At 39.5% G+C, this 21,223-nt stretch overlaps 1 protein-coding gene across 8 annotated transcripts in view; it reads right to left on the bottom strand.

Moving 5' to 3' along the window:
* The window catches only part of FHL5 (four and a half LIM domains 5), a 28,398-nt gene extending 7,670 nt beyond the window's left edge, over positions 1-20,728 (bottom strand). Inside the window, exons 1-5 of one of the 8 annotated variants that reach the window (XM_048935143.1) lie at positions 20,062-20,728; positions 19,792-19,823; positions 4,321-4,383; positions 3,148-3,318; positions 724-898 (exon numbers count right to left, since the gene is read on the bottom strand). In XM_048935143.1, the coding sequence (XP_048791100.1) occupies positions 724-898; positions 3,148-3,306 (334 nt within the window). In that variant the 5' untranslated portion in view covers positions 3,307-3,318; positions 4,321-4,383; positions 19,792-19,823; positions 20,062-20,728. The other 7 variants (XM_048935142.1, XM_048935145.1, XM_048935139.1 and 4 more) reach the window with 7 other exon arrangements.
* Between the last annotated feature and the right edge of the window lie 495 nt (positions 20,729-21,223).

Here is a 21,223-nt window from a genome sequence, read left to right as displayed (position 1 = left end):
TATCAGTAACCTAGTATTTATATAAAGACAATAATTCTTCATGGCCCAAACTAGTAATCGTAGGACCACAGCATACAGTTTGCTGCTTGTATTTGGAGCTAAGTGAATCATCTGTAAAAAGGCTTAAGGATTTAGGGTAGTCCGCTGCTCCAATAGTTTGGGACCCACTCTCCTTGGCAAGCTACTGCATTTTGGCACTTACAATGCCAAACCTGCTGTAAACAAATCTGTATGTGTTCTGTAGTAAAAATACTGCTAATTATTTCAACACAGAACTCAATGTTTTGACAACTGAAGTAAAAAGTGTTTCTGTGTAAAAGAAGTGGTTTATAAAGAGTGTGAGATAGTTCTGGTTCTCAAGGCCCTGCCAATGTGACAGACAAAATGCAGATCTTTTGTCTAGCTCAGCACACCTGCTGATGATAGCTGTTTGTCCACCTATACTCACAGTGGGATGCACTTCCTACGGGCTGCAGGCAGAATCAAGGGCACAGCATGAGTACGTTTTATTCTGTTTGGAACTCTAGTATCCTTTATAAGGATTCATAAGTCCTGCCAGTGCTAGACCAGAGGGCCTGCCTTGCCTATCTTTGCTGCCTGCAGGGTACTGCAGGAGGGAGTGGCAGTCCTGCAAGCTGCACAGTTGTAGCTAGGCTATTTGAGGATGTGATTTTAATTGAAAATGCAGTTCCATATTCCACAGGAGGATCCCTGTTGTCTTACCAGGCATAATGGTCTTCTGGCAGTGGAAACACTTTGATGAATACTCATTGGAGTAGCATTCAGTACAGAGCAAGAGCTCATCCTTGGCAGCAAATGGTTTCTCTACCAGAGAGCGGCTGCATTTGGTGCACTTGAAGCACCTCTCATGCCAGTGGCGGCCTTTGTAAGCCAGATCCTTGGAAAAAGTAAGTGCATGTTAATAAAGGCATTTCTTTACAGTGTTCTTTTCCCTCATCTCCTCCCAGAACTGAAGAGAAAAATGCAGAGCACTGCAATGGCAACTTGAAGAGTTGCATCCAGCAGGTGTGCTCAAAGGCAGTGTGTCAGGGTATTTTGCAACTCTTGCTAGGCCATTAGGAGTTGCTTTGGCACAGGCAATTGAGGCAATTGTCCCTCGGCATGCAACATCAGAGAGATGTTTATATTGGAAGACCCAGCATCTATTTTTACTGTTGGCCTTCAAGGAGAAGCAGGTAATTAACATTTTAAATGTGCAGAGGCCTCCTGTCAAGAAGCATATTCTCTACGGACTTTTAAGAAGAACTTCATGTATTTTTTAACATTACTACTTTTCCATCCAGCTGACTCTACATAACACTAAAGAAAGATCATATTATTGCAGAGAACAAGCAATTAAAATCTCATTAATTGAGAACAAAATGGTTCTTGGGACGTGTATTAAAAAATCATTGCTTTTGTTTACACCTAATATAACTCCCTCTAAAAGAACTGGCAGAAATATATTTGTTTAAGACTCAGCAGGCTTAAGAGATGAAACAGCTAGCAGTATACATATGAGGCCTCCACTAATAATTAAACAACAATAAAAAAAAGAAAGCATCAATTTTTTTTTTTTCCCAAGGTTAGAAAATACAAGGGAAAAATGTATCACCAGAAAAGTAATAATCCTTAAAAAATTAACCAGGCCTTTCCAGATCTTCTTTATAGGTAAGAAGCACCAAAAGGCACAAAGCCAATCTCATTTTTCTACTTTGTCAGTTCCCCACCACTTAAAATGCTAACATGAGAAATGAAATACATACCAGGGTTCATTTGGGCATTGCTGAGTGTTGAGAACTTTCATTTCCTTTAGTTAGCACTCTGAACCTTTTAGAAAATGGTCTCTCACACAAAAGCCAAGAAATGGATAAGAAGGAGAGGAAGAGAGCCAAGCTCTAGCAGCTTCACAGAGGTTGGACAACCTGCTGTAGACCTCTGTGGGTCACTTCTTTAGCTGTGACACTCCTGTCTTATCCCTGCTTTTTTGTCTCTATTTTTCCTTCCACTCCGTCTGAAGATAAGATTTTTTTAGTGACCTTTCATATTGTTAGTCCTGCCACTTAGAAAGTTTAAATCGTAAAAGTGGGGTTAGTGAGCTCAGAGTACGTGTTCTCCAGGTGATAGTGACTGGAGCATGCAAGTTTGCAACTGAAAAACACTAGTGAGCATCTGAGAACAGTTAACATCCATATCAGTGTTTTTCTTTGACTACTCCTTCATGGAACTGAGCTGTGCTCATACAATATACTTTGAAAACCAAAATTATATTGGCTGGAGAGAGATCTCCTGAGAGATTTACTTTAATAACTTTATGATCTAGCACTCACTGTGGCACCAAGGGACATGGTCTACTGGTGGGGTTCAGTAGGTTCTTTTATTTCAAAAGAACATAAGCAAAATGAGCATGGGAGAAGGTGATCAGTACAAACTGAACTCAGAAAAACAAGAGGTTTTTGACAGCTTTCATCTTCTTTTAAAATTGTAAGTGTAAAGGGCTGTAAATTGAGCTAAAGGGTGCTGGAAAACCTGTCAAAGATCACAGAGGAATTCATGTTATTATTACTTATTCTTAAAAAGAGTAGAAGAAAATGGATAGCCAAGCCCAGAAACACTGCTGGTCACATTTCATCTGAGAGACAAACAAGGTGAGCATGAAAGTTAAAATGAAAATATACCTAATTTCCAAAAGTAGTACAAAAAATATGAATTATAAATCATCTTGATGTCTGTATGTCAGCATTTGCAGTCGAAGTAATTTGCAGAATAGCTGAAGACAATTTTTCCAATGGCAATCTCTCAGAAATTCCAAATGTTCCCTCATCCAAATACACTGAACTATATCAGCACCCCAAATTCCCTCAAGCACTGGTCAGCTTCTGCTGCTGACGAACTAGCGAAGGTGGAGGATGGAATCCAGATATGGTCCATGCATATACCACATAGAAGATACTTGAGGTGCATGTACAAGCAGATTTTCTCATCTGGATTTCCCAGTTCTGGAAAAATAGCTCTGCTGTACACAGATGCACAACCACTATGCTCAGGTTCCTTCACCAGCTCAGGACTACACAGAAGTCTGATATAGAATCAATCATTAAAGAAATGGGGATAACTTAACAAAGAACAAGAAAGTTAAATCCTTACCTTGGAATCGCATTCAATAGGTTGCTTGCACTCCTCACAGGGGTTGGCAAATAGGCTGTCGTAGCATCTAACACAATAAGCATTTTCTTCCCTTAATGCGTATTTCCTTCCACGGAGAGACTGCAGGCAGTAATGGCACTCTGAGTGATTGCTGGTCATTCTGGTGGAGTTCTCCAGGTGGTTTGGAAAGATGGAAAAATCATGTAATTGAACGGATAACAGTTTTCTTGCCCAGATAATAATAAATTGTGCATTACCTATGAAAGTTAGGATGGGTGTTTTTTAGTCCTTTGCTCTGGATTTCTAGTGCTGAGTTGTTCCATAATAGAACAGTGGTCTTTAATGATTTGTAATGATGTATTGTGTCACCTAAATAATGCAGAGCAAGAAAGTTGCTTTCGCTTACTTGAATGTTATTTACGTTGACAGGACAGGTACCTGAAAAAGAACGTGCCTTCACAGTTGTTCTGTATATGCAACTACTGCCTTTATAAGCACTAAGTACTGGATTGTGAAGTACAGTGTATCCAGAAATTAGGGAATGGAAGGATAAATAAGATAAATAATTTTTAAGTAAGTTCAAAAATTAATCCAACTCTGGGGCTAAAAGGCCATATAGAAGAGGCAAGCTCGTTGTGGTGTTTTCTGGGCTCTTTTTTGCCTTTCTTTTCGTTCTGTTCATCCCTTTATTTTGAAAACAGCCACATCTCTACAAGCAGAAGGAAACAGTGAACTACAAGCTTTACAGCCTCTTTTTTTTTTTTTTTTTTTTTGCGTGATCCAGCTGTCCTGCTAACATTTGTTGGCAATGTATGTAGAGCAGTGTAAACACCCCCAGGTAACAAAGAGCAAAATATAAATAAACAAACTAAAATCCAAATAAAATTGTAACTTCAAGAAAATTCCTCTTGTTTTTATTGGAAAAGATTACTTTTTCTTACATGTTTATGTATTGCCAGGTTCACAGTTGGAAGAGCCAAAATACTGTGAGATAGATAATATTTATGTGCCAGATAAGTGAAGGAAATATCACAAATCTACTGAGAGCCAATTGTATGAGTTTCTCATCCTTCATTTTTCCAGGCTAAAGAGGCTTGGATAAGCATCCTAACTTCAGCAGCTTATACATCTGCAGTGTTGACTGTTTTGAGGATTGTAGAGATGAAGGCTTACTTATTTCAGTTATTTTGTTGCTGGTTGGATCATCAGCACTTTGCTAAAATTGGGTCTAGATTCCTGGGAATGAAGGAAGAAGAAACCACAAAGTTCTCGGTGAAGCAAACCTAGAAACATCTGCCAGACTCACTGGATTGCAATTTTCATTAAAGTCATTAGCAAGTGTCACTGCAATCAGAGCAATCAGCCAGCAATCTTAAATTTTCAAGGAACTGAGAACAATTGGGGAAGGTTTCCTAACAAATCAGTGACTTCGGGCAGCGGAAGTCTTTGCACACTGAATAATGGTGCAAGTTTATCTTAACCAGCTGCAAAGGAAGAGAAGCATATTAACTAAAACCAGGAGCACTTAGCACCACAGAGCTTATATCTAGTCCATTTAGGGTAAGTTGCTCATTGGTTTTATACATTCACTGGATGTTTTATACCCATGGTTCAGCTTTGAAAAAGCATTTAACTTCTACATTTCTGCTTAGCTGTTTTCCAAAATGATAATTTGAACCATGAGGCGTTCAGTTACTGGAGGTCTCTACTGGTACTAATGCACAAGTCAAGGAATTTATTAACCTATTTCTGGAGGGGCTGCAGTAAAACTATGAAAAAGTGTCAGGGAGGAAAGCTATAATGCAAAAGTAATGACTTGTTCATTTGGCACAAGCTATGAAAAACTTGTTGTTCCTGTAAGCTGAAAATCTTTGGAGCTGAATTGATTTATTGTTTTTTTGACTGCCCTAAATCTTAGAGTTAACCTAGACACGGTACGGCAAGGAAGTCAAATTATCTGCAACTCAAATCAGTGCTTGCTTAGATATGTGCTTGCTTAAAAATATTACAGATATATTTTCTGTGATATCCTTGGGATGATAGTATAAGAGAACTTGGATATGGAGTCACATTTCCTTAAGATCAAACAGAGCTTTGAGTGTGCAAAGAATTAACCAACTTATAAGAGAACACAACATGCATCAGCTCAACTATAAAAACCAGGCACTATATAGTAATTCAGTGCATGACCACTTAGCTGTCACTAGAATCATGGTTACGTTTTGCTCATTTCTATATTGGAGAATTCTTCTAAATTGGTGTTTACAGAGGCAGTAGAGAAGAAATGCCTGTGGCTAGCTGGGCTCTGCGTTGAAAGTTGGAGGACAGGCTTGAATGTGGATTTCAGAATAACTTTCACTCCTTTTTCTTATGGGAATTAATGTTGTGATCTGCCCCTGAGGATTACCCTCACTATGCTACCTTTCCACCTTCCTCTCTGCCGAATCAGTACCTCAGCTTCCTAACAGAGTTCCATCTCAGTCTAGAAGTGATAACAGCAAAATCCTAACAGAGCATGTAAGAAGAACTTATCTGTTGCTTACAGTCTTCATTTTTCTTTTTTTCCCACAAAGCTTATCAACAAGTAATTTCATATATTTACAGATACATCTCTGTTTTTTCATTCTGATGAATGGCAATAGGATTTCACATTATTAAAAAGTATGCAAGCCGAACAATTTTTGTTCAAAAAGTTGTTCTCTTGATTTTTTTTTCCCCAGGCCAATCTATTCCAGGAAGCGTGATTATGTCCTTGTACAAGATACAATTTTCTAATACCTAAGCATTTCTGAATCTGTAATGTAGCTATCCTCCATAAAGCCTATACGGATATGGGAACAAAGTCCTAATAATGTTGCTTTATGTATCATAGTGGTTACCGGAGAATGTTAAAAGAGTATCCCCAAGACCATAACCAAGAACTGAGGTATGATCAGGCTGCTCCTCTGGTAAAGCACTCAAGTCCAGAAAAGATTTCTTCAGAAAAATTCTTCAGAGTTTGATCATGATGAAATAGGACCATGTTTGGATATGAAGCAGAGATGGTATGAGAAAGAGTGATTATTTTTGCAAATCCTTTGGCAAAGTTCTGGGTAATCTCTGCTCGCTACTTTTACCCTTGGACAATGAAAAAAAAAAATCTCATCTCCCCCAGCTTCTCTTATCCTTGCTCCAATAAATAAATAATGTTACAAGCACCACGTAGTTAAGTAGAATGTTTTTCTTGTGCTTTGATCCTAATCTCTAGAGAAATATGTTTACTTTAAGTTTGCTGGAAGCTAGACTTCTTGTTTTGAAGGTCAGCTAAGAAATCTCTGGAGGTCTGGTGCTATTCACTCTCATGGAATGAAAAGCTGACTCCAGCATTCCAGCAGCCCTCTCGTGTCCCAGGCACAGAGAAGGACTGTGATTTCTTCATTCCTTGGGAAAAGATGATTTTGTTATCTAGATTGGAGCAAAGCTAAAGTACAGCTGATTCTTATATAGACAGTTGGCACAGATATGTGATATCAGTGCAACATACTGTTGGGAACCTGCTGTAGCAGGGGAGTTGGACTAGATGGTGTCCAGAGGCCCCTTCCAACCCCTACTGTTCTGTGATTCTGTGATTTGTAGCATTAGGGTAGTCCTAGAGACATAGAGGATGTTGCCAATGATGTAAAGATCTTGCAGCTGATGTCCCTGGGGTCAGATCTGAGAATGCAGCAGTCTGATGGTATAAATTATAGAGCAGATGAAAATAAAACAACAGAGCTGGCTTGTCTGCCCACTGTTACAACAGATGAAGACAGAATTTAGCTACAGAAAATGAGGAGAGGAACCTTCTGTAGACTCAGATTGTTTTCTATAAGATAAGAGATACTGTAAGTCTTCTAGCAAAGAAAACCATATTAAAATTGTTTCCAAGTCCATGAAAACCAGTTAAATGTAGGATCATTATGAAAGGAATAATGGTTTTCTCGTTGAAGCTAAAAACCACAGCCATAATGCTAATATATGTCTTAATAATTTATCTTAATATTCTCCATAAATACATATTAATACACTTTAGATTATCAAAACAAACAAACAAAAAGAACAGAAATGTTCATCATACACTTTGGTACATCTATTCATACATATGAAGATATTTTTTGAGGAAATCCTATTTCCTGATCTAAATAAGCCTGCTGTTCAGCTGCATAATTTTTTCCTTAAGAGAATACAACGGCTATGAGACAGTCATAAAGAAGGAAAAATGATGGCAAAATAAATCACTGTCACAACACTGAAGGATAAGAAAAACAAATCAATCCCTTATGAGGGTTACACCCTGAGTTGCAAGTCAACTCAGGCACTGTTTTATTTTCAGCTAAGTACATATTTTCATCTTGAAACATGTTTTTGCTTATTAGCATGTATTTTCTGATTTCATTTTCCTCATTTTTTTTTTTTGAAAGCTGCTGTATAATTCATCACATACATTTGCAAAACATATTAGTGACTCAAGGCTACAACTACATTATAAAGCCAACAACATCATTATAAGGAAAAGTTTCTAACAAGACCATCATTTTATAAATGAGAGTTTCTAACAGTGTTCTCCCAGACCTATTAAAAGTCCCGATCCCTCAAAAAACAATAAAGTAAAGAAAAAATACCCCAAAATCCATAACCAACCTACACTCTCTAAAGGACAAATAAATGGGTGCTGTATGTCCAAAGCTTCAGCAATACCCTATCTTTCTCTCCTCCACAAGAGTATCTGTAATTTTCACAGTTTGTCCCAGAAGTTATGCTGGAGTGTTTAGCATGCCAGAATATTTGCTCTTCTAAAAATGGGTATAGAAGCAATAGAAACCAGGGGCACACAGCATAAATCATGTCAAAACATGTAGGTACAAGAAAGCAGAAGCACAGGCATTAGCTATGCATGCTGTTTTGTCCCTGTGGCACAGCACAGTAACACAAACTCAGGTCCTGGAAGTACTGAAGTGAATGCAGAGCAATCACTGATGAAGTTCTGCTGCCAGTGGCCAAGACAGGCATGCTGACCAGGGCTGTGCTGTAGCAGTGTGAGCACAGTGCTTCATGGGCCACTAGTGACACCGATTTGGTGGAATATCTCAACCAATCGGCCTATTGAGAGGCTATCTAGTAGCAACACCACACTGCATTATACTGTGTTTATGTGCCTTATGACCACGAGTGATAAGGGCAAAAGTTCTGCCGTTAGAGAGGGACTGAGCATCACAAGTATCCTCCAATTTTCTCCTTAATTGGTATCACTGTTGGCTTTGTTTACACCACACAAACTCAAACACTGGTGTTAGTTATATAAATTTGTCCTTTATCCCACTGTAACACAATTTACAACTTTCTCAAACTTCAAACAAGCAGACTAGAGCAGTGGAAATGCTTGGACTATGGGTGTGCCGTTGCACAGACATACAGAAATTTTGTTGCAGAAGACACATGACTAGCTTATGTCTCTCAGGCTCTCCTTGCTGGCTATGAAATGGCCTTGCCCCTGTGCTTCTACAACAAGGAAGGTATTTTTGCTCAAATTCAGCCACAGAACTTTCAACAACAGCACTCAACTTGTCCAATGAAGGAGACAAAAAAATAGCCAGCTGGCCACAGAATTAAACCTAGATGCTTGCTGGATTGCTATTATTATTATTTTAACTAATCATAGAATGGCTTAGGTTGGAAAGGACTTAAAGATCACCCAGCCCCGGGGCATGGGCTGGGCTGTCCCACACCAGCTGCCCAGGGCCCCATCCAACCTGGCCTTGAACACCTCCAGGGATGGGGTACCACAGCTTCTCTGGGCAGCTATGCCAGGGCCTCACCACCCTTTGAGTAAATAATTTATTCCTAACATCTAACGAATCAGCATATGAGAGTCTGAAAGTGCAATAATACCAACATTAGATGCAGTCATTCCAGTCAGAATGGCACTGTTCTGAACACAGCAAGCTCAGCTGATTTTCACTATTGCTGTTCAGTAATGCTGCTCTGTGTTTAAGGAGAGACAAGCCATCTGTGGAGTGCTCAGTACTGATTCCAGTCTCTGGCTGTTACTAAGGAACGTAAATCCAGATTCCTGGGCACTGTCAATATCAACAGCAGATATTCAAGTAAGGAAGTAAGGTTAATGCTAAGGCTTAGATAATCGCTTTTATTTTTCTGAAATAATTCTAACATATACTTTTTTACAGGTATTTAGAGTCTGGTACAGCCAGAATGTTCTCCTATGTTCACTGTGAATCTCGGCCCTTTATGGCTACTGTCAGATTTACAGAACCAAATGAAACCACAAAATATTTCAGTCACGTATTGGTGTGCCTTTTTGTGTAAAATCCTGGCAGAATTCTCAGGCACACTGTACATATTTAGCCACCAAAACAGGTCTGAGGACTGCGTATGGCACAAAAGGGCATTTGAAAAGAATTATACCCAAATTAGCTTGTGAATGATATGCTTAATAGACATTTATACTGTTTTGAATTAATTGACTTGAGTTTCACAGCTTCCAAGAGCAGTCATGAACCGAAGATGTATGAAAAATCACTAGTGAATCTTAAGTAGAATATTAAAGGAGCAAGTTTAAAATAAAGTGGGATACACCAGGGGCTGACACTGGGACAAATGCTGCTTAACATCTATATTAACAACCTAGATGATGGGACTGGGAGTGTATGTGATGGGAGTGTATCTGCAGCAAATTTACAGATGACAGGAAACTGGGAGGAGTAGCTGATAAACTAAATGGTTCTGCTGCCTTAGAGAGGAACCTGGACAAGGGTGGAGAAATGGGGTGACAAGAAGCTCATGAAATTCAACATATATCTCCCCTGCATCTGGGGAGGTATAACTCCATGCACTAGGATGTGCTGGGGCACCCAGCTGGGAAGCTGCTCTGCAGAAAAAGATCTGGGGGTCCTGGCTGACAACAGGTTGAACCTGAGCAGGCAATGTGCCCTTGCAGGTAAGAACAACAGCAGTTTCTTGTGAAACATTAAGAATAGTATTGCCAACGGGCCACGGGAAGGGATCCTTAATGTCTACTCAGCAGTGGTAAGACCAAATCTGGAAAACAGCTTCCAGTTCAGGACACCAAGAGAGACATGGACATGCTGGAAAGAGTCCAGTGAAAGGCCAAGAAGATAATTGAAGAACTGGGACATTACTGTGATGAGGACAGGCTGAGAGCTACGACTGTTCAGACTGGAGAAGAGGAAGCTCAGGAGGGATCTTACCAATCCTTATTAATATCTGAAGGGAGGGTGCAAAGAGTCAGGATCTTTCCAGGATGCCCAGTGACAGCACAAGAGGTTCCCTCTGAACACCAGGAGCACTTCAGAGCTCTGCAGGTGACAGAGCACTGGTACAGGATGCCCAGGGAGGCTGTGGATTCTCCCTCATTGGAAATGTCAACATGAAACATGACATGGTCCTGGGCCACCCGCTCTATAGGACCCTGCTCTAAGGATGGGGCTGAACAAGATGGACTCCACAGATCTCCTCCCACCTCAAACATTCTGTGATGGAAAACAGGTTTATCATTGCTAAATTCACAGAATTTCACAGAATTGTAGGGGTTGGAAGAGACCTCTAGAGATCATCAAGTCCCACCACTCTGCCAAAGCAGCCTCTCTACAGCAGGCAAAATGATAAAACAGCAGGCAAAACAGTCCTCAAAACTTCAGTATTCCCTTCCAACTGTTTGGGAAGGAGCAAGGTCATTGCCATAAAAGGAATGAAGGTCTCCTGTAGATGACTTGTTGTGATTACATGTATAATCCAGACATGCATGTAGTCTAAACACAAGAGAAATGCAATTGCTTTCAGCTGGAATGCTTGAATTTGAATGTATGTTTAAAGCTTTGCTGCCCATATCTTTGAAGAGCAGATTTTGTAAGGTATTTCAAAGATAGGCAAGTAGGATTTAAAAAGTAGAGAAGCAACTATATTCTTAATTACCATTAATGTTAATGTTTCTTAATATTTCAAATCTGATAAACAGAGTCTCTAAATCCATCCCAATTAAAATGCATTCAGTGGAATTGCGTACATTTGGTTAGAGAGGAAATGGCAAAGGAAACTAGTGATTTTAAACAATTTCTGTCCAAACAAACAAACAAAAAAAACAGTAAGCATTTTTAGTAGATTCAGCGTTTCTGCTGGAAAATATCACTTCCAGCATTCTCAAGTCCCAGCCATGTGTGAAATTAGGAAAGACTGACACTACTTTGTACTGTCACTGTAAAATATGATCAGCACATCCTTTGTCAAGAAGCATGATATTTAGCTCTAAGCATGGCCCAAATCCTTAGCCCTTTTTGTTGTTTGTTACTGACTTGTCTGTGGTATCTTGTTTGCAATAATGAAGATTTTGTTAATTGGAGTGTTGCAGGCTGGTGCAAGACAAAACTCCTTTTCTTCACTGGTTATTTTAAATTGCAGCTGTTAATGCAGACCTGGCTACAGAAAAGATGTAGAGGTCTGGATGTCTTCAGTCATCCTGACTGTGTCAACAACTTGGCTCAGAAGGAAATGTAGGCAGAGAAGCATTGCTCAGCCCCTTTCCCGTATGGAACAATGAAAAATAGGGGTTGTTTAGAGTACCGAAATCTACACTAGTTCTTAGCAGAATTTAGCAGGGGAATCATAGAATCATAGAATGGCCTGGGTTGAAAAGGACCACAATGATCATCCAGTTTCAACCCCCCTGCTACGTGCAGGGTCGCCAAACACAAGACCAGGCTGCCCAGAGCCACATCCAGCCTTGAATGCCTCCAGGGATGGGGCATCCACAACCTCCTTGGGCAACCTGTTCCAGTGCGTCACCACCCTCTGTGTGAAAAACTTCCTCCTAATACCTAACCTAAACCTCCCCTGTCTTAGTTTGAAACCATTCCCCCTTGTTGTAAATAGCCATTCCCCCTCATGTTTATACACTCCCTTCAAATACTTGAGGCCGCAATGAGGTTTCCCTGGAGCCTTCTCTTCTCTAAGCTAAAAGGAAGCAGATCTAAAAATAATTTTGCAATGTGAAATCACTATAAGCACACACATACCTTTTGTCAGTTCAGCAGGCAAAATCATCCTAAGAAAGATGCAAGAAACCCTGTGCAAGATGGCAACAATCTGCTCATCAGGAATGTATCCTAATCCCTTTTAGAGGATTAAATTCATGCTCTGAAACTTGAGCATTTATAAGCTTCCAAAACTAATATAAATTAAGAAGTCATTGCACTGGGGTATTTTTGAGGGGAAAAAAGGATTTTTGCATTCAGCTCGGCTGAAAATGCTCTAATAGTTTTATTTCAAGTTTTGATGTATTTTAACAGCAAATTTTTGTGAATAAACAAAACATAATGGAAAATATCTGTTTTAGAAAAGTAGGACTCAACAAAGTGAAATTTGAGTAAAAGATATTGGTGAAAAACACCTCAAATTCTCAGCAGAAAATCTTTCACCGAAAGCATGTGTTTTATTTTTGATTGAAAATGAAAGTTTCATTGGGATAATAAATGTTATAGCTAGCTAGCTACGTGTTATCAGTTTGAGGTAAGAAATTTGGTAGCAAAAGAAGGATCTTTGTGCTGGGTAATATTCAATTAAAATGGTGGGAACATAGAAAAAAACATATTGTACTTACATGGAAATAGCAATGAATGAAAATACTACGTATTTTTGAAAAAGGATTAATAATTTGGGTGAAGTGGTCAGGGGAAGAACTGAGGTCACAGCCAGTCTCTAGCAGCAAATATAAATTCTTCCACCCACCCTTCCTGGCTTCCTCCAGCCCCCCTTCCTGCCTTCCTCTCACCTACTGTCTCCTGATTGCAGAAATGACTTTAAAAGCACTTGAGTAAAAAGGAAAGTTAAAAATGAAGAGCCATGCTCAAGTCCTGATCAGAGATTGTGTTGCTTAGTTCATCTGCAGTGTACAAATGAGAGCAGTGCTTCTTACTGTTCCGTGCTAAAACTGCCAATGTTGGAAGTGCGTGCCAAGAGCAGAGGAGCCGACGGGAGGCCTGATGGTGGCTGCAGCTCACAGGGAGTGGAGGGGCAGCTCTGGGCTCTGCTCCCTGTGGCAGGGACAGGGCCTGAGGGAACGGCATGGAGATGTGGGAGAGGGGCAGTGGGGGTTAGATGATGGCTCTGCATCAGAAGGTGGTGCACGTGGAACAGGCTGCTCGTGGCGGTGTCATGGCCCAAACCTGCTGGAGTTCAAGGGGTGTTTGGACAGCACCGTTAGACATAGGGTTTGAATTTGGAATGGTACTGTGTGCAACCTGAGGTTGGACTCAAAGATCCTTGTGAGTCCCTTCGACTTGGGATATTCAGTGAATCTCTAAGTTAGTTCCTCTTTATACAATGCAGTAAAGCCAAATGCCTGCCCAGAGAACAGCAGCCTCTAAACAACATTGTTGTTTAGGCATTGTTGTCTTTCCTTTGGGACTTACGTGCGGAAAGCAATAACTGTAGACAGCGATGCCTGTCCTACTCCAGCAGTGAGGTGCTTGCAGACCATGAAATGAAACAGCCTGGTTACTAACAAAAGGTAACAGAGGTTCAGTAGGCAGCGTTGATGCTGCCTGCAACCTTCAAGATCTGAAAAACAGATCGGTCGCACCTTTCATAGAATCATAGAATCATAGAATCACTAAGGTTGGAAAAGACCTAAAAGATCACCCAGTCCAACCGTTTCCTTTGCAGATACATCAACTGCAGGGAATGGAGCTCCTCTACCTCTTGTTTACTTCAGGGACAGAAGGAGGATGGAGAGTAATTTATGAGGACGGAAACATCACAAGCATTAAAATCCTCATAAAAAAGTAACAACAACCCACCACTCACTAACACTTTAACTAACTGGGTTTCTTAAAAGTCTGTGACCTAGTTTAGAACTGCTTTAAGAAATACAATGAGTAAAGGACGAGCACAAGATAAGCTTTAAAGCAACCTAAAATTGGAAAATATTTTCATTACTTGGTTTAAAAAAAAAAAAAAAGGACCTCATCCCTCCAAATCCAAACATAGAACCCCCAAATGGTAAGACAGCAGCTGCTGGAGCAGCACAGCCTTCTATTTTTCTGTCTCAGTTGTACCTGACCTAGTTTTCTAAGAAAAAAATAAATGGATCTTCTTGGCTTTTGTAGTAACATTATGATATCAAAATGAACCAAGTCTAGGTTTCTGATTTTAGCTGTGTTAAAAGAGGCCATTAGCTAGGTGGCATTACAGCTTAGGAAGAACAAAGACTACTACTACTAAGGTAAGGAGCACTGGTAGATAAGATTCCTACCTCCGTTACCATTATTCCTGGGTATTTACACTTCCAGGCCCAATGAACAGCCTGAAGACACAGATGACATGATTCTACAGATAAGCTCGGAGCTGCTGACCATAGGTCAGTTTGTGAGGCCACCGTTGTACGCAGCCTAAGAAATGGTGACAACAGCAAGCATAGCATGTGCAACTTCCATTCATGTTACATAGGTGGCGCTAGGAGTGACCACTGTTAAGGCAGTCTCTTCTCTGCAGAGAAGAGCTCTATGGCGTGCCTCCACAGACCTTCCCAAGGGAAAGCTGTGCAGTCCCAAGGGGCAGGATCAGGCAGAGGAGTGTGCTGAGTGCAGCCACCAACAGCCTCATCTCACAGCAAAGGGTGCCTGTGCGCTCTTCACTACTGACAACTAACACAGAAGCATTGCTATGAGCACCAGCAGCAATAATTCTCTACATTTCTATTTCTTTGGAATGAAAGAATGTTAATGCAGTCTGATTAAAATACATATGCATACATTACTTTGCCTGCTAGGTGGATAGGTGATAAAAGGTCTGTTCTGCTGGGGAGCATCTGAAGATGTGTACACTTCTGTTGCTTTTATAGCAATGAATTGGTTATAGAATGTAACAGAGGGTGAGAAAGAGTGCCAGAAAAACACTGTGGATGTTCTTAAGTCTCTTTCTCCAAGTTGTTAAATGGAAGTGGGCTTTGTCTTGAAACAGGACCCTAGGAACAGCTGTATATGTATATAAATTACCATAGCGGAACAATTCCACTCGATTCGTAGATGTCAAATTGGTTTAATATTTTTCTAGATTAAATTTTTAACTCTGTATGCTAGGGTTGGTGTTCTCACATCTACTGGTGAGTGCTAGGCACAATTCACTTACAAGGTTTCAACATTTGCATCAAGGTGGCCAAGACAAAGTACTACGTTGTGGCTGTGTGTACATTTCACTAACAATGTGGGATTATGGCACAGTACTTTGCTCCTTTTCTTATGATTAATTTTTGCCCTGCCCAGTATTTGTTTTAAACATACTGTAGGACTGGAAAACCTTACCAGTTTATATCTACCACGGGCATCAAGTGCAGGCTGCAGCTATTTGGACTCGAGAAACAAAAAATAAAATATTTGCTTCTTTGACATATTCTCTGTTGATAGTAAGACAGCACACTTAATTTCAACACAGCAAAAGGGTAAACGACTCTGTGGGTAAAAGCTCAGTTCCAGAAAACAGCTCACTATGGCCTTTCAAGGAAGCATGCATCTCTGGTTTCTTGTTCTTCCTTTACAGAGAGGAAAAATAAAGGAGTGTTACTAGGACTGAGCAGAGATTATCTTTTGTTGTTGTTGTTGTTACTGTTGTTTTAAATAGGTGTTGTTGAGCATTAGACATTAACCAGAATAAAAATGGTAATTGAAGACTTTCTGAAGATTTGAGCTGTTGAGTAGATAACATTGTGCCAAACAAGATAGAATTGGTGCCATGACTCTGTCTTAACTTCAGCTCTCATACCCTGGGAGCAGCAACAGACCGCTCAAAGCTCTGGGTTTTGTTCACACCCTGCCCATGACCTACCGTGAGCTCTTTCCCAGGTACTTGAAATATTTGTGCCTCTTTCTTTACCTGCTCTGTTTTCTTAGTAGATAAGGTCTTCAGAGCAGTTATGTGACTGGGTATCCTAACATTTCTCTTAAGGCCTCCGATCTCTGTGCCAGACGTTAGACATATTTCTTTCTATTTTAACGTAGTCTATCTTCCTAAAAGTGGCAATGATTTAAAATTAGACCCTGAAATGAATAGATCTTGGTATTCTGTCTTTCTTTATTATGAAGTGAGGTTATTGACCTTTCAGTTACTGCTCTGCTGGGATTTTTGTAATGTTCTGGCATGTGAAAAGATTTTTTATTTCATTTATTTGGCACTATGACTTTCATATTTTTTTTCTATGGTTATAAATACATTCTATCCAAATTCTGAATCCACTAAGGGATTGCCCTATATTGACTGAAGGAAAATTAAAGCTAAAAATTATCAGAACACCTCAGACAGTCAGCATTTGACTCAAATCATTAGGAATAAAAGCTCACTTAATTCTCTGAATGCTGGAGGAAATTTGTTAAAAATGAAGAAATTCCTCTCTAACATTTCGGAACATTTTAAGAACATGCAATTTAACTCAAGGATGCTGTGGAACAATGAGTCCACAGAAGATATTTATGTGACAACATGAAGCCTGATACTCAGCAGTAGCAAAGCAACTATCCTAGCAAAGTAGGAACAGAAATCACCAGTTTCAATAGGGTATGATGCTCAGAATCTGTAACCAACCAGTGATGGGGAATAAGACAGCTCTAAGAGAGCAGAGTGGTGAAAAGCAGCAGAAATCTTTAAGGAACAAATATAAATTCAATTGCTTTTCTTTAACTTACAGTAAACTTAGTAAATGTTTTCAGTAAAAAGTGAAAACCAGTGAATAGATGCATCAAAAAATTCTGTTGCTGCATTTAAAAAGAACAGCTTTAGCTTTTAATTTGAAATGTTTCTTAATGCTCTTCATTTCCAAACACAAAATTAAACAAAGACAGTTTTCCTCTAATCTTCTCCCTTTTTCTGCATGCAAATGGCATCCTCAATCCAGACATTTACACAGCTCTAATTGTGCAACAATTTCATGTGTTATAACACATAACTGAATTATGGTGTGGCTGAAATAGAAATTGCAGAGGTCACTTGTGAAAGATTCATCTCCTCATATATGCACGTATAACCTCACACTGCTGTGGGCTTCTGACCAATAGAACAATAACTTAATTCTCTGACATTTTTCAATCTTTTCAAAGACTTCAGAATGCTTTTCTAATGATAAAAATGTAACCCTAAAACACAGCTGTGAGACTTGCTCAAGGTCAGAGAGCAGACCTGCAGGTATGGGAAGGCGTGCAGCCAGTCTTCATGGCTTTGCCACGAGGCAAATCTGGTTGTCAGGGTGTAGTCATGGCACTGGCCTGGGATGCTGAAAACACTATATGAAAGTTGCCAGGTGGTCAGCCTCCCATGCCAGCTATGACTTAAGGGATCTGAAAAGGCTGCCTTATCTGGAATATGTTGCAAGGATTTACCAGTCCTAATATATGGACTTAGAACAAATTCAAACTTGAAGGCAAACATGGCTGAGAGGGAAAGTAACCTGATGTTATGGAAGAAGTGAAGTAAAATAAAAAAAACAAACCCTCTTAATATGAGTATCAGGAGAACAGGGATATTACAAAACCTAACCTAAGTCCATAGAGGCTAACTCACAAGTCACTTTTTATAGTTAAGGGAGTGAGAAAAATTCCTCTCCAGGGTGATTCTGAGCAGAAACTTAATTTAGTCATTATCATGGAGGCAACCAAGGGAGGTAAGTTAGTCTTTGTAGTAATTTGTTCCTCACTGCATCTCTGTTACAGAATTTTATGTCACGGGATTTTTTATGTCATGGGATTTTATGAAATTATTTTTAGATATCAGTTCATTGTTTTTGGAGTAATGTCTACGTATTTCTACAAATCTATCCTTACTTCATTCCTCTTACACTTTACTGGAAAATATAAATGTATAAAATGAGAAGCTCACAGCCTCTTAACTAAAACTAGGAGATTCCCAGAAGATCCCCACTGCAGGACCACAAATGGAATACCAGCAGCATTTCCTTATTCCAATTCCCCAACTTTGTCTCTAGAGATTTTAATAGAAGAGCTGAGCTGGAAATCATAAACATCATAAACATCCTAGAATTAGACATACGGCATCATCTTACTGTTAGCTGGCAGGAAAACATGAAGAAAAACTTAGGTCAGTTTTACTCCTTAGGCAATATAAAAGTCTGACAGAGTCCAGAGATTGTTTAGCTGAGAGGAGTACTGCTCATCTGAGCAGGGTCAGGGTTTTACCTTCTGATTCTAGCCCAGACATTAGGAAGTGTGCTGGTGAAGATTTTCACACTTCTGTCTATTCATGGTAAGGCAATATGGAAAGTTTTGAACATTTTTGAGAAGTAAAACTCAGGCATGGTACAAAAGATATGTAGAAAGCTGGGCTTATTGGCTTATGGCAGAACTTACTTCTTTCCAAGTCAACAAAACACGCTTAGCAAAATGTGATTGCCTGCAAATAACCTGGAGATACCACTGGTCACAATAGATCAGAATCTTTTTCAAGCAGCTTTTGCTTTCATTCGGCTCTAATGTTGCAAGAAGGTTAGTATGTCACCTCAAGTTTCTACCAAGTACACAAGTGTGAATCAAAGTGACTTTTGTGATACTGCAATCAAATGCATAGCAAGTCCATCAACAATCTGTTGTAACATCAATACATCAAATCTGTCCTGTTCTGTTAAAACACTTTAGAAATGCCAGCTGTTTATGGAAGAAAAATATTAAACACAACAAAAGCATCTGAAACTTATTTTCTAAATATGAGAGAGTTTGTGTCCAGCTCTAAGTGTAAAAACAGATCTTCTGACAAAAATATTTTCAACATTCCACTACCAAAATGGAAATAATATCTGATAGTTTCCTCCAAATTTAATCTTTATTAAAAAGATTGCTATTGTGAAATCAAGTATCCGTACAATTAATACATGTAGTCTTTAAATAATCCTCATTACCCATATTCCTTTTTTAATTCTGTGATACATGCACACATTTCCAGCAAAATTTCAGTAGGCAGCAATATAGCCTTTCAATTCTCTTCCTCTTTAAATTCCAAACCAAGATTATATCATAAAAATGTGACACAAAAAAGAAAATGTCTTACTGATACAGAATTTACAGAATTTTGAGATGCTACATGATTTCCACAACAAGATAAAATATTGATAGAAACACCAGCCTGGAAACTGGTTTTACTTCAAAGAAATACCAAGAACGCTCCATGTTAGGCAATGATGTTATTTGTGACTTACCAGGCACTACTTTAAACATTTGCAATTTGATTTTAAAAGGTACTACTTTGCAACTTCTCTTGTGATAGCAAATAGCTATGAACGTTTGCTAAAAGATAAAAATGATTCAAATGCCACAGGAAACAGTATATTCAATTTTCTTGGCTTGTTCTTTGGAGTAAACAGAATTAACTCCCATCTCACGACAAAGGAAACAACAAACAACATCTCCCACATTAATGAGCGAGCCAGTTCATAAAACAAAAACTATTTCATCTGAAAAAGCGTGCTTTCTCTTCTGAGTCATAAAGTCAAACATTTCTTATATATGCATAGCTCTGCATATAATTTAAAGAAGCAGTAGCCATTCAAATTTGCAGCTCTATCACATAAAGGGAGTAAGGAAATTAAGCTTCAATACTCACATTTGGTTTTATTCTGCTTCTCCTGGTAACTTCTGCAGCGAAATAGAGGAAGAAATAATTACACGGCTTCACAGAAACAAGCATTCATCAAATCCAAAAGAAACAGAACACTTTGCCAGAGCTATTTGAGGGTCCCATCAGAATTTGGCTGGATAGAAGAAGGCTGAGGGTCAGTTTGTTTCCCTGAGACCTCATGACATGCAAATAGCTCGCTGCCTCACCACTGAATCATTTTTTGACATAGTGCATTCACAAATCGCAAACACATACCGTGTAGGAGGATCTTAAAGGAACGTACTTCAGCCAGTTGTCAAGAAGAAAAAGGTATGTCTGCTAAAAACTCAAGAATCAAAAACCTTAAACCGTTCTGTAGACAGAAAAAATAAAACAACGGATCACCATTCGTCCCCAGCTACACTGTGGCCCACAAAGAAGGCATCCAAAGGACTTCACTTGGGCTTGTAATTCAGAGAAGGGAAAAAGTCGTGATTACTAACCTATGACTGTTGCGCACAGGAAATGGGGGTGGGTGGGCAGGAGTAAGACTTCTCCAATTAAAGGAAAGACTTCTGGGGACTGGGCTGAATTCCTCTGACACTACTAAAGCAATTTCTGGGCTGGAACAACTTGCCTCCCTTCCACTACACAGGAAGTGGCTTGTAAGGCATTACCATCTGTAGCGTTAACAGCCCCATCCACGTTCTGCCTCAACATCCCTCAGTTCTGGCCTACTTCAAATCAGAGTCATCTCTTGCTGTTCAGACAGAGGGACCAGATAGCTTTTGCAGGCATTCCACCACATACATGAAGTACACAGAGCATATATTTTGCAAAAGACTCTCTAACCAATTTTAGCTAAGAGAAAGAATATTGCACCCATTTAAAGGAGTAGGCTGAAATTAAGCAGTGAAAAAAAAAACCAAACAAGGATGGCCTCTCGTCCTATGAACTGCTTTAACGTCCAGGCTGATTGTTCCACCACCAACAGCCAATGCATGTAAATCATTTAGCCTACAACGTCAAGTGGGTGGGAACTGCTTTGTACCACAGGCAGAAGACAGGAAACATTTCAAACATACGAGGATTTTGGCAAATCTGGACAATGTGTTCTGGTGGTTACCTGTGTCTGGGCAGTATCTTGCAATTAAGACTGATCATTTGATTGCTATTGCCAAGAATTCATCATCTCTATTCCAGCAGCTGACTGGTTTATTAAACCTCTGCACACACTTTGTTTTCTACCCAAACTAGATTGAACTCTTTTCTCGTATCTCTGTACAAACTATAAGCTTTGTTTATGCCAAATGCTTTAAATGCTGATTTTTCAAGCTTGCTATTTTCATGGACTGGGAAAGGAGAAGACAAGTTAGGTCCAAACATGAGTCCAGAAAGTGAATCATCGTTTTGCCTTTACTTCCAGAAAGAAAAAAAA

The sequence above is a fragment of the Lagopus muta genome, chromosome 2 (assembly GCF_023343835.1).
Source record: "Lagopus muta isolate bLagMut1 chromosome 2, bLagMut1 primary, whole genome shotgun sequence".
Lineage (NCBI taxonomy): Eukaryota > Metazoa > Chordata > Aves > Galliformes > Phasianidae > Lagopus > Lagopus muta.
The sequence above is the reverse complement of the archived record's forward strand: the minus strand, read 5'-3'. Positions and strand labels throughout refer to the sequence as shown.